Below are 14,410 nucleotides of genomic sequence, written 5' to 3'. Positions count from 1 at the left end.
GTCAGCCCCGAAAGGCCACTCTGAGTCACGAAAAACCCTGCATTAACAAGCACTGTCTGTATATCCAAGGCTTCAGACACTGAAAGCATATTCCCTTCTGCAGCTTTACTGTTGTCTCAACAATAAAAAGATCAGTGAGCCAGACATTACGATGAGCATGGGCACTCTGGTTTATTTTGAGGTGATTACACACATATTGCGGTGGTGCTGTAAATCAATGATGACTTCTTCAAGGGTCTGGAAGATAATATCGAGGAATATTCACGACATGATGAACAGAAAACAGATATTCTTCATCTCTTTTGATTTTCTTCTTGTGAATTATTGGATCACTTTATTTTTTCAAGCCTTTGAAAAAGATTAAAATGAAACAATATAAGGAGGAGGAATTGCGCTGTCTTGAAAATAATCAGTCATGGCCCCCAACAAATGCATTTTTTTCCCACCCTCTTGTTCCTCTTGTGACTCATACTTAAACATTTACGTCAGTAGCAACCAGTGGGCTTGGGGCTGAATGCCAAGCTTGGTAAGTCATGAGTTCACTACTGAGAGGCAGACTAATGTATTATTGGTTTTGGTCTCCTAATGGGATTTGTTGACAATAATAAATGCAGAATTTTGTCAGCCTCATCCAATATGACCTCATATAGCAAGTAAAAATACAGCATACTCTTACAGCCAGAGTGAAACTTTCTAGTAAAACTGTTCAAGAGACAGATGTAGTTTAAAATCCAGCCAAGACACTGTGCATGCTGCCTTACATGCCTTTACATTCCTTGAACATGGGGTTCATAAGAAACCCAACAGTAGCCACCCCAAACAAATCAATTCTTTCCCTCATAAAGATGATACGGGGTGTGGAGAGGAGATGACAAACAACTCTCGCAAGCATCATGGTGTAAGCTTATGCAGCTGCCAGTGTCATCATGCCACTGCGTGATTATTCAAAAGGCATGGTGATAAGCACGTTAGCTCCACAGAGCTGTGGAAAAGAGACAATGGAGGTAATGTGAGATACAGCTGCTGGATTACAGAGAGGAAACACTGTAACAAGCTCAAAGCTCAGCAGTGACTAATCCAAATCCAACCATTATGTTTTCAGAATGTTTTAAGTCTTTTATTTATTTATTTATTTTAAAAACAGGTAAAGCAAAACCTTTATTGTTCTTTATTTTTTCCAGAGATCAGATGGTCTTACAGAACCATATGATTACACAAATGCACTTAAATAAAAACACATAAAAACAAACCCACTCATGCTTCTGTGGCATGTTTTTGGCAGTGGTCATGCTTTGCCTGAGGTTTGCTCTGCTTCTGGTTGTGTGGGTGGTTAGGCAACCTAGGGACAAGTTGTTGTGCATGAGCCAGAAACCTGCTGCCCTTAATAGCTGGAGGTTCAAGCGCTGCGTTAACTTGAACTACTGACCTTCCAACTAAGATGAACCCGAGATGGAATCTCCTTTGTCAAAAATGTCTTTATAATAGATAAGGCTGTAGTTCTGAGGCTTTGATGTCAAGGCAGCGGTTTTAAGTGCAGATTGGTTTCTCCCTCATTTGGTATTGCCAAAAAGCCCACAGAACACATAATACAGCTCCGTGTCCATCTCACTGTTTTATTTTAATACCTTCAAGCCACTTATTAGGAACATATCAACTTTCTATTGACAGATTCTCACTTGGGTTTTAATGTTGCTCGGTCACTTCTGCACCTAAAATCCAATATTACACATCATTAAATCTTCCTCAGTAACAATAATAAAACCCTTGTTTCTGTCACTGCCTGTGCTAAATTTACTTAATTGTGTGTGTGGGGGTTTTTTTAGATTTGAAAACTATGTTTTATGAATTTGAGAGCCACAGTACTGTTATCTGCTCAGCAACCAGATTCCCTGGAACCCATATGCTCTCAGAGACTTGTTGTCATCCACTTACCCCAACCCCTGATACCACTGGCCTCAGTGCACGTCACCATATCCCACTAATGATGTCTTGGGGCCTCAGAGCTTGTCAGACCACATCAGTCCTTTCCTCGGCTAGAATGACTTGGACTCAGGAAAGCTACAGATTAGTCCTTGGGTTGCACTTGGCAAATCTACCTTGCTATAGATGTTCTCACTTGGTAACTGCCTACTTTTTAGCACCAGTCAGGCAGCTCTGAAGATGCTTTTAGAGCAGCAATTACCTCAGCTGCCTCCCTTGTTTCCAGTGTAAACACTGCAGCGACAAATGGCTAACTCTTTCAGCAGTAAGACTGAAAATAGGAGAACTCTAAAGCAGACATTTGCACAGATGCAGTTCTTCTTCTGCTGTTGCTGCCTGGAATGCGAGGTATTTGGTTTTTTAGAAGCTACTAAACATTCTGAGAAATATTTTTAATGTAGAGAATTAGAATGACATTATGTATGGCAGATTTAGCCATAGTTTTACTATAAATCCCCATGTATATAGATGGGGTTTTATTCAAACAGGTTTTACCACAGAATTCACACTACTATACTACAGACTTCACACCAGCTTACTGCAAGCCTTCATCCAGGGTTTATTTTAATATACAAAAGCTGCAACTGTTAATTTAAATAATTCCTATTTCACACATATAAAAATAGATTTAAAAGGAGAAGTTTAATAAAAGAAGTGTTATGATCTAATAGAGCTGGGCGATAGAACGATAACGATATGTATTGCGAAATAAGTTTTTCTCGATAGAAAAATTAAACTATTGCGATAGACCTCATCTCTCTTGTCCTCTTAAAAAAAAAAAAAAAAAAAAAAAAGAACAGCCAATCAAAATTAAGAAGCGCAGAGCCGAACCAATCACAGCCGCAGAGTCACGTCACGTGACTTGTTACGTACAGCACAGGTGCCAAGCCGCACATGTGTATTTGTTTGGTAAGCAGCCAGCCGGTGTTCTGGGAATCCATCCTACCTGACAAAACTTCCTACCCAACGTTTCTGCGCAAGTGCGCATGCGCACAACACCAACGCCGCATGTTGCCAACTTTTTTGTCGCTATAAGCAGCCAGACCCCCAGCGACCGGGCTCCAGCCCTTAAAAAGGTATGGCTTTTACTCTGGAGCTGTAAAATCAGTTCTTCTTTACTCTTTACTCTTATGCTGTTTTGTGGATCACAAGGTTTAAAACTACTAGAGAAACATCAACCAGAGTGCCTATTTCGGATCAGTCCAAGCGTAAAGGAGCAGGGTTGGAATTGTGACATTAAAAAACCAATAATTGCTAAAAGAAATTTAAGTAGTAAATGCATTTAGGACGTTTTTACTCACTTTATGTCTCTTCCACGAGTTATTTCTCTCTCCAACAAAAACAATTATATAGATGGTTCAAATGCGATGACGTCATTTAGCGACTTCTAGCGACTTCTAGGACAGCCAACGGAAGAAGTTGGCAACACTGCAACGCCGAATTAACTTTTTCCTCACCCATCCAGAATACTTCTTAAGGTTAGATGCCGACTCGAGAGCGTGAGCGAAGGTTACCGAAGAAAAACAGATGATGGTTCCGATGCCGGAGAGCTTGTCGAACGGAAGGGCCTATTTCGCTATTTCAAGTCTGACAAAAACAGAGTAGCGCGCACTGTAAATTGTGCCGAAAGCAAGTCTGGAAATACAATAAAGCGGTGCATGCTCAATCTCTGACTGAAAGCGCTAATTCGTCATTCGGCTTTTGTCAGACTAAAGTAACTGTTAAAACTGTTTGAAAAGCTAAGCTATACAACAAGGAGAGATTGAGAATTTCCTTTTAGTTCTCAGTTTATTTGATATTGACAAAAGTTAGTCAATTTTGTCTGTTCTTCTGTAAAACAAACTAAGATTTTATTTTTAGAATTAAAATTTTGTTTCTAAGTGGAATTGACAATTTAGTAGTCTGTTTTGTTTGTTCTATTTTGAAACTTAAACGCTTTAGCAGCTGCCTTTTGTGTAGTTTGCAATATTTGCCTTTATTTATCTGAAACTGAAGCCTCATGTTCCTTAAGTACATCTACCCTGTTGAACTTATTATGGGAAATAAATATTTAAATCAAAACAAGCTGCTGATTATTTCACATTTTACTTGTGAGCAACGGCACATTTAAATCTTACAAATATAGTTATTTGGCTTATATCATGATATATATTGTTATCACCTGAAATGAAAAAAACATATCGTGATATGAAAAAATCTTATATCGCCCAGCTCTATGAGCTAATATGATTTCACCTCTTTAGGTGACAGTCATCTACTTATGTCCACTAATTACTTTTTTCACCCACTGTGCATGTGCACTGTTGATACTGGCAACTGTTTGCATATTTCTCTTTTCAACATTTTTAGATTAAACTGTAGCATATCAACACTTTAACACTCAGTTCTTGCCTCCACACAAACTAAAGAAGACTATATCTGCTTTGTTTGCTTAAAAATCTCCTGTAGGTTTGTGTTTCCCCTTAAAGTGATGTTTGTTTTTTGTATGGGTTTTCTTACAGGTACATTATTTGGTGACCCAGCGTGTTTTTCTACTCATGCTCTGTTCCTTTATTTGTATCTTTTCTCCTATTTTCTCTCCCTTTTTCCTTTTTGCTGCCAAGACAGGTTAAAAAAAAATCTCCTGTGTATTGCTTAATAGTTTAACCCAAATCTGAATTTTCTTAAATGCTTGGTGTATTAGTAAATATCTCTTTGCCTTCAGAAGGCAGTGCTGTAATGATCTATATATGTCATATCTAATTAGCATTTCATGCTTAAAGAAAAGCAGTTCACATTTTTGCAAGTATTATTTTCTCTGTAACTGATGTGCTTTGATCTGTGGGCTGCAGATGCAAATTCTGCTATAATAAAGAGTGTGATATAAGGTTTATAATGCGAATCAGTGTTCTGTAACATCAACCAACAACTTTGTTTCTAGCAGAGCGTAAACATTATTAAGAGGGGAAAAAGCAAGAGCACATTTGGGGTTTTTTTTGGTTAGTAGATGCTGTTTTATTGTTCAGGAATAGCACAAATACACTGTGGTCTGGTGATATGATGCTGCTTATTCCATAATCCGTGAGAAGGAAAAAACAAAAATCTCCCAGTTTTGGCACTTTTGTTTTTATATGTGGTGCAGAGAAAGTTTGATATTGTGAACCAATTTTAAAATGGTGGTTGATATCGGATAAATATCACATCTATATATGGTAAATGGACGGACTTTTTTATACCACTTTTGTGCTTGAGCACTCAAAGCACTTTAGAAAAACGATGCCTCCTTCAGCTATTCACACCCATTCATATAAGCACCTTTTTCTATGCTCAAGTGTTTTCTATCTAGCATTCAGCTACATTCACACACCAATGGATGCATCTGAAAGCAACTTGGGGTTCAGTATCTTGCCCAGGGATACTTTGCCATGCAGACGAGAGCAGCTAGGGATCGACACACCAACCTTGCGATTAGTAGATGCCCCACAAATGACATTTTTAACTGTATAAAAATGGCATTTACATTTTCTAAAATGTAAATGAAAATATTTATTAGAAAAAGAAAAAAAAAACTAATGATAATGCTCGGCTAATAACAGACTCTCCCAGCTGTTGTGCTGGGTGGTTTTGCATATTTACAGCTACCTTGGATTGGGTCAGGGGACAGATGGAAGGGACCGGTGTGGACTGCAAAGAGTTTGACAAGCTGTCACTGATTCTGACATCCCTTTTCTCTCGTGATATACCCACTCTCTATGTGCAATCCAATCTGTCTTTTGGCCTTTTGTTGCCAACATGAAGTGCTACAATAAGCTGTGCGAGTGCTGACAACAGTCTTACCTGTGGTTCTTTTTGCAGTCTGATGTGCATCCTCTTGTGGCCAGACAAAGCTCTCTTCTCCACGGCGTGATGCCTGAAGTGATAATAATCTCCAAAAACCTGCACCGACACAAAGGGGAAGCGCAATCAGTTCACCTGCAGCAACAGGATGGCCAAATAACGCTCTGTGCTCACCAAGGCATTCATGTGCACACGAGTAAATGTGTCAGGATAGTGTTCAAATCGAAATCTGAGAACAGGCTCACCCTTTTCCATATTTAAGATTAAATAAATATTTGTTACTTTATTGAGTTGTAGAAATGCGAACATCTTTTGAAAGATTACACAAAACAAACAATATTTCATCAACAGTCATAATGCATGACATGAACTTTAGGCACAGAAGTCCTCTAAACACCACAAAAGAATTTTAGTCCAGTGCCCCAGAGATCTGTGTTTTATTCATTACATAACTTACGTGTTACAATTTCTTTAGCCAATATAGTTTTAGAGGCCTACCTAATCCTTTATTATATTGCAGCTTTTGAGAAAAAATGATAAAAGATCATACATAGACAGACACACACACAACAAATCCAGAGCAACTTAAAAGAACAGATTAATCGGGAAGTGAGGTGAAGAAACTTCAGCTCTATTGATGTCAGACACAGAAGTGTACCAGGAAAGCACCTGCCCTAAGACATCAATTACAGAACCACAGATGGACACTATCAAAAATGATTAGGCACATCCATTAAAGGTTGAGTCACTTCAGAGCTATTCTTAAGCATTCCTCCTACTGCTTTTATTGTTCCCCCACACGTCCTGCTCATACAGAAGCTTTTAAGGACAAGTGATTGGGTGGTAGCAAACTGGCCTAAAACCTCGGGGGACGCGTGCTTTTCATCAGCCTCACTTTGAAGCAACACATAGAACAACCTCATCCTGTCCTTGTAATGTCAAAAGCTGCTGACCAAAGACTGAGATAGAGACTAATTAACAAGGACGCCCAGAGATAAGTGTGCAGTAAAAGACAAAAATAAACAGCCCGGTCCCTCTTCACATGGGATTTCACAAGAGAGCTACCTCCATTTGAAGAGGAAACATTGCAATCTGTACAGTAGTGCCACCGGGGACTGGCTCACCTTCACAAGCCCAGTGGAGCAGAGGAGAGAGAGGGGAGAGGGGGGGGGGGGGGAATAACGGGGGTGGGAGGGAGATGCAGGGTTTGACAGGTCGACCAGGCAGGATGGATGTTTATGAGGAGGGAGAAGAGCAGACGCAGCAGGATGGAAGGCTCTCCTGGGGCTGCAGGCTGATTCTGCAGGCAGCCTGTCTGCGGGCCGTCCAGACTGGAGGCTGGACTCTAAGCTCCAGAGCTTAGAGTCTGGCAGCAGTGATATAAAGCTGCCAGCCGAGCTCCAGCCAATTTGACTTCGTCAAATATTTGTAATTAAGATTTGCTTTTATATCACTTGCTGTGATAAATTTCACATAAACTGAGTGAAGTTCAGTCTTAAATTACTCAGTGTTATGCAAAATTGATCTTTTCTTTTGAGTTCACGCTGCATGCAATTATGTGTGGAAAAGATATAAGAAGCGTAAGGCTGATTTGTGAGGAGACAGCTACCCAACAAGACATTCCCAAAAATACAGAGTTAATGGGGAAAAAAATCATTTCTTTTTCCCTGAAAGATTAATTAGAGTTTTCACTATTGAACTTGTATTCACAACATGAGGTTCAAAGATGCACTGATGCAACTAGAAGAGGCCATCATTAGGCCGAACAAAAAAGGGGGAGAAATCACCCTCAGCCTCGCTGGGAAAGTCCAGGCCCGGGTACTGGAAAGCAGAGTCCGTCTGTTAGTCCAACCTCAGATACAGGAGGAACAATGCAGGTTTTCGTCCCAGTTGTGGACTCTTTACTCTCTTGATGATACTTGAGGGTGCATGGGAGTTTACCCAAACAGTCTATATATGTCCTGTGGACTTGGAGAAGCAATCGATCATGTCCCTCCGAGTGTTCTCTGTGAGGTGCTTCGAGAGTATGGGATTGTCTGGCCTGTTGCTATGAGCCATTCGATCTTTATACAACAGTTGCAAGAACTTGGTCCGAATAGCCTGCAATAAGTCGGACTCGTTTCCGGTGGGTGGTGGACTCCTCCAGGGCTGTCCTTCATCACAGATTCTGTTCATAATGGCAGAAGGTTTCGACTTGGGTGGACTCAGAATCTCGTTTCTGCTTTTCACAGACAATGTGGTTCTGTTGGCTTCATTAGGTGGTGGCCTCCAGCTTGCACTGCTGCGGCTCATAGTGTGAAGTGGTGGGAATGAGAATCAGCACCTCCAAATTTGAGGCCATGCTTCTCAGCCGGAAATGGGTGGAGTGCCCAATCCCTGTCACGAGACGAGTTCCTGCTTCAAGTGGAGAAGTTTAAGTATCTCAGGGTCTTAAGTTTTAATGCAATACTACTGGTAAAATGAATTACAGATAAAAGTCTGCACTTCAAACTTGTCGTGATTCTTTGATTTAAAATCCACTGTGGTGGTGTACAGAGGCAAAGGCAATAATGAATATTTATTCAATATATAAGTTAAAAAGAAAAGTAAAAGTGTACAGAAAGGCAAATTTATATTATTATAATAAAAAATCCGCTTGATAACAGTATAGTTGCAGAGCCCATGATGATTCTGATTTTATTACATTTTTATTACAATCACCACGCCTCAAAAACAACGGCAAAGCTAAAAATGGAAAAAAGCCTCTAAATAATGCAAGACTGAGGTGTGATGAAAGGTGTGCCCAAAGAAATTAATGAGACCCACTTTCACATTGATTGTGGCAGGGCAGAAAGCTAATCTGTGCTGCACTTGGGTGGCTTTTCTGTGGACAAACCTATTTTCAAGAGCGCTGATGTCCTCATTTAGAACACGAGTCAACGGTTCTTGGGAAATTGAGATGGAGACGGAAATGTTGGTGTAGCTGCCTGTGATTGCAACTGAGTCATACCTCTCCAAAGCGTGCACTCGAGTAAATCACATGGGTTTTGTGTGTGTGTGTGTGTGTGTGTGTGTGTGTGTGTGTGTGTGTGTGTGTGTGTGTGTGTGTGTGTGTGTGTTAGCAATAATAATTGAGAGCACTGTAGGTCATTAGTCACCCTGACACTAAGCTCAGAGTCTGTATTAGAGGCACACTGCCCTTTACACTCCTCACTGGGCAGTGCAAGAAGTTCCTTTCTCATGCATTTCTTACTTTAGGTGTTTCACTCCTATTTCTATGGTTTCTATAACTTTCTGTAGCCTTGAAGAAACTCTGTATCCATATACTATATATAACTAAAATGACTCAAAGAGCAACAATTACATTATTCTCATTAATTACTCTACCCTTTGGTTCATCAAGTAATTCTCCCAATTCCAAGATGAAGCAAGATAATATTTACAAATGCCATATTTTGTCTAATTGTAAATATTCATGAAAATGTATTACATTTCTTCATAAAAGAAAGTTCATAGCACATACTGTGCTCGCACATATGGAGTTTTTGGTCCACACAGAAGAATACTGTGAAAAGATATGTGAGAGAACAGAGAGAAAACATTGCAAATTTATGATTTTAAGACATGCCCAAAGGCCTTTCTTTGCTCAAATCTAAATCTGCACATCAAACTGGAAAAAAACCATTGCCTACTTCAGAAATATTTTTCCCAGAGGCACGAACATAGAGAAACTACAGCAAGTATAAGGTATAAATTTAAGACAGCTTAGATGACATCAGCAAAAAAGTTGTACTCTAATAAATGTGATTAGTAGCACATTATACAAGAACCAAGGACAAACCAACAAAAGCCGCTAATAGATCTTAAAGGACTTATAACCGAGCCTTAGTGAATCTAAAGACGATGGTGAATTTATACTGAGAAAATCTGAGTTCAACACTGAATAGAGGCTTTCCTTATGAATGGGAAATCTATGTAGTCAGATTTCAAAAGAAAAGTATTTTTTCCAGTAAAAAGCATGTTCTTAGTTGAGAACTGAAAATGGCTGATCACACCAAACCCTTGCAAAATTCAATTTATTTATTTATTTACCTAAACAAAACCAATAGTGTTGGGGCTATAATGAAATGCAAAGTCCCCAATCAGATCCAGCGACTGGGTGAGAGCCATAAACGTACAGAAAATCCATCTAATCGTCACTTAGATCTGTCGGGGACCCAAAGTTTAGAGTGGTGGTTCTGAATCTGTGTGGCGGGCTCTCTGAAGGCCTGTAAAAACTCGTGCAATGTGCAACGTCATAGTTTCCCTCCCCAGTCCACGTTAAAGTCCAACATTCCAGTTTTGGGAACCTGAAACATCTAAAGACTCGGTGCAATGGCTCAGTTGTGACATGGACACTGTGAAATGATCACAGTTGTTTCCCAGCCCATTGTTCCTTCAGTGGGCTGGTTTCAGTCATTATGCAAATGTACTGTTTATAAGATTGGGGAAACCTGCAGTCAGCTGAGACTGAAGAAGTCACTTGGATGAGTGACGAAACGTTTCTCCCACAAAACGCTACGTCCAGATGAACAGATTCAACTTTTGGAGATCACAGTTCTACTCAGCTGTAATGGTGCATGATATTTCCTATGAATCATGTGTTTAGTCAAGTCTGTTCAATACAGAATACAAAGGCAAAAAAAGACCACACTGTGTCAGTAAACTTTGAATTACTTCATTTTGAAATAACTTAAAATTATTGACCACTAGTGGAATTCCAGAGTGGATGCAGATATTATATCAGATATATGTATGAAGGACAAATGATTGGACTAATTAATTCTTCAGGGATGTATTACACTCACTCACTCTACTGGATAAGCTTTATGATGAAATCAGCCTCTAAGAGTTTTTTCTGGATTATGCAGTTTGATAAACAGTCTACAGGATATGCTGATACTGACATAACTGTTGGGGTACACAAACTGCTATCCTGACATTTTTAACTTAAAAGATTAAAGGTTTGGCTTATCTTAGTAATTCTTAGCAGATAGAAAGGCCATTCATTTTGGATTAATTCACTTAGAAAATGCCTCCTGAAATACAAACTTGAGATAAGAATGAATTAAAAACCACAAAGAAAGTGTAGAAAAGCTCAAATGCAATGCAACTTTCACAATACGACCACTCTTTCATGTGTTGAGCTTTTATGTGAATGACTGCACCTGTTAATCTGCGGGCACAGATGTCACCATGGATCCATCTTAGTTCTGTCAAGCTAAGGTAATTAAGTTTGAGCGCAGAAAAATATTAATCTGCATGGACTCTTGGTTAGATTCTGTAACTGATTTTAAAAAGACATTATTTATGAACTGAGATTTGTCTAAATTGGGTTCATCTGATGTGAATGTCAAGTATTTCAAGCTTGTAATTTAACTTTGAACTTACAAGAGTGTGCGCTTGTGTGAGACAGACGGATGTGGGAGTTTACATGTTGGCAGAGTTTTGAGTGCAACTGACATTAAGATCGTTTATCAAAGCTTTCTGTCAGTCTGGAAGATATGTGAAGCACCAAAGAGGCATCAACCGGCTTGTCATCATTTTTTTTTTCCAGCCCACTCACCACATCATCTTTTTTACTTTAGATTTTGATTTCTCTAATAATCCTTTGCCTAAGATAGATTGTCTAACTACAACTCACTGTTAGGCAATAACAGTGAAAAAGCACTGTTTACTGCAGGATGTCATATAACAGAGGTTATACTTAAAGCACTTTTCTAAAACGCCAGGAAATTCAAGCAATTTACTCAGGTTATCATCCAAAGTGGTTGTTAAGACTTCAAGGTGACTGAAAGTAAGCTCATGCTATCTCTCCGGTCTCCCCTTTGCTGTGTCCTGTTGTGGTCCATGTTATAGCGGTTGCCTGGTTCTCACCACCTCCAGCAGCAGTTGTTAGGTTGATACTGGCCAAAAAGGATTTGCATCGGATCAGTGAAGCTGAAAAAGAGAAATGCAGAAAGCTTCCACTGGACTGTAACCTAGTGTTATTTTACATTGCAGTGTATGTGCATACAAGTGCTTAGGCAACTTTCCAATGTTACAAAGCGATTTGAAACGAGGGAAGGTTTTATTTTATTCTCATCAAGCAAGTGAGGATAAAATTATGCATTGTACTTTTTCAGAAGTGTGTGTGAAATTTGTTTCGTGCCTGACACTGCCTGATTGTCCCAAGTGACAGACAATGGAAGAGAAACACAATAAAATCTAATTTTTCTTATCGCCAAACTGTAATTCTGCAAGACGACTAAAAAGAATTGCAATTTTCAGAGAGGTGGCAGCGTAGAAAACTGTAGAGAATGACACTATGTGTGTGGATTCCAGCCGACAATACAGTGTGTATGAATGTGTGTACGCCTGTGATTACATGCCTTCTCCATGGACAATGAATACAAATACCCACTATCTAGCCGAGGTAGAAGCGAGTCACATGCGCAAGTCAAACTAAAGTCCCTTTTTCCCCCCTGCAGGCAAGTTGCTACAGTCTGGCTCAGGTCAAGCAAGACACATGAGATTGTGATGATCTACCAGCTTTCACATTTTAGTTATTTAAAAGATTCAGGGCTTTAAAAGTTTAATTCCACTGCTCGTAATGGAAACAGGTTTGCTATGCCTACATCTTATAAATCTTACTGATATTTGACATTTTGTTGCAATCAATAGCAACCTCCCTACAAAACAAAAGAGTAGAGCAGGGCTCTGAATCTATAGATGTAAAGATGCTAAAGTGAAAGCAAACATACAACAATAAAAAAAAGATATGATGGTCATTACCTACCATTTGCTTATCTACTAAACAGTTTTTGTATTAAGTCAAAGCCAAATACAACTGAATATATATCATAGTCATGTTTTACAGGGCTCACAGTAGAACCAGACCAATGTATTGGCTGATATTAGCTATCTGCCGATATGTTTGTATCTTTGTTTATAACTGCTGATAAAGAAGATTTTAAAAAGTAAAGAAGATATGAGCAAGGCACTCCTCAACCATGTATTTGATATTATGTGACCACATAATTTCCTCAGGGATTAATGAAGTATTGATCCTGATTGCTGTTGATATTACACAGTTTTTCCACCAGGGGGCACGCTGTAACTTCCCTGTTGGTAACACCCTTTTGTCGTATTATCTTAGTAAGGACTTGGAAATAAAACTAGACATTAAAATTGCTAGGGAAACCCGTTTATATATTTCAACTGTTTGAACTAACTGAAAGGCCGACGGTACAATAAAACCAGGACAAACAGATTCAGGGATAGCTTCTTTCCCAGAGCTATCACTTTAGCACAAAACAATTGAACCTGAGCCATACCTACTGTCACTGTCATTATATTAATGCTGCATATCAAATCTGTGAGACGTTTGTTTTAACCTTTTATATTTTACATTTATATTTAAACCAAGGAGTGGCACTCCAAAGCTATTTAAATGACAATAAAGCTATTGATCTAAAAGGAAAATAAAAAAAAAAAAAAACAAAACAAAGACTTGCCTACAAAACAACAAGTGCATGTATTCCTTGGCGATCAGACACTCAACAGAAAACTTACTCATCATACATTAATGCATCATAATTAGGAATAAAATGCTCTTTTGTTGAAACTACACTTTAGTAAGCTTTATCCTACTCTTTTTTTGAGCCCACACATTGTGTAGACATAGAGATATTCATGAAAACTTGATGTTTTTTAATTTTTTTCTTCTTTTCTCTTGTTTTTTCAGTTATATTTATATGTTCGAAATAAAATTCTATCTACAATATAAAAAAATTCAGATTGCTCAGAAGTGATTTAGGGTATTATCAGAGTTGTACTAAACTTCTACTGTAAGACTTTTATTAAGCTTATTTACATAATGTGAAAGAGGCTCCATATGCAAATTTCGCATTAACTAAACGTAACTTACACGACATGATGTTTTCACACTTATAAAAACACTGACCTCAGAGTGACTGTAACAGCAGTGAAACTGGTATTTCAATGGAAAACTAATGTTACAATCCTAACTGTTTCGTCATAAACATCTCTGGTTGTGGTCAACACAGGGAACTATTGATTTAAAGCCAGCCCTAACAGAGCTTAGAAACAATTTTTTTAGCCTTGTTTCACCAGTCAGCGAGTTCACATACCATTGTATGTGGAATACACCCATATACCAATATACCCATTGTGGAACTGAATGGGTTTGTCTGATTTTTGAGCTGCAGACTTTGCTCTATTGTTAGCACCTTAATTGATAATCCAATTCTTAAATCCAAATTCTCCAGCTTTTCTAAGCCCTCTTTATGATATCTGCCTCTACCGACCTGCTACGCTGAAGCAGACATCGTGTTTCAAAAATAGAATCTAACTTCTCAATATCTAGAAATTTGATAATAGTTATTATAAAGAGTCCTTGAGTAACTGGTCTAATAACAAGTCAAATTTTATCTTCATGAAAGCAAGTCGAAACTTTAAACAGTTTTGGTCAAACAAGTCCCACGTCCTCAAATTAGCAACTCGAGTCTGCCGCCTGTGGTGTCTAGCATCAGAGCTTAAAAATCAACAAAGCTGATATTGACTTTGACAGAGTTCCATATTAAGTGTATTCCCT

General features: G+C 38.7%; 1 protein-coding gene across 5 annotated transcripts in view; it reads right to left on the bottom strand.

Annotated features, from left to right (window-relative positions):
- furinb (furin (paired basic amino acid cleaving enzyme) b) overlaps window positions 1–14,410 on the bottom strand; it is a 114,511-nt gene that overhangs the window by 47,324 nt on the left and 52,777 nt on the right. For all 5 annotated transcript variants that reach the window (XR_004200641.2, XM_031759059.2, XM_039615474.1 and 2 more), the window contains one exon: window positions 5,797–5,895. Coding sequence is in view for 4 of the 5 variants with exons in the window: in XM_031759059.2 (XP_031614919.1) it covers window positions 5,797–5,895 (99 nt within the window). In the remaining variant the exon portion in view is untranslated. The remainder of the gene's footprint in view (window positions 1–5,796; window positions 5,896–14,410) is intronic.

The sequence above is a fragment of the Oreochromis aureus genome, linkage group 7, assembly GCF_013358895.1.
Source record: "Oreochromis aureus strain Israel breed Guangdong linkage group 7, ZZ_aureus, whole genome shotgun sequence".
In the NCBI taxonomy this organism is placed as follows: Eukaryota; Metazoa; Chordata; class Actinopteri; order Cichliformes; family Cichlidae; genus Oreochromis; species Oreochromis aureus.
The sequence above is the reverse complement of the archived record's forward strand: the minus strand, read 5'-3'. Positions and strand labels throughout refer to the sequence as shown.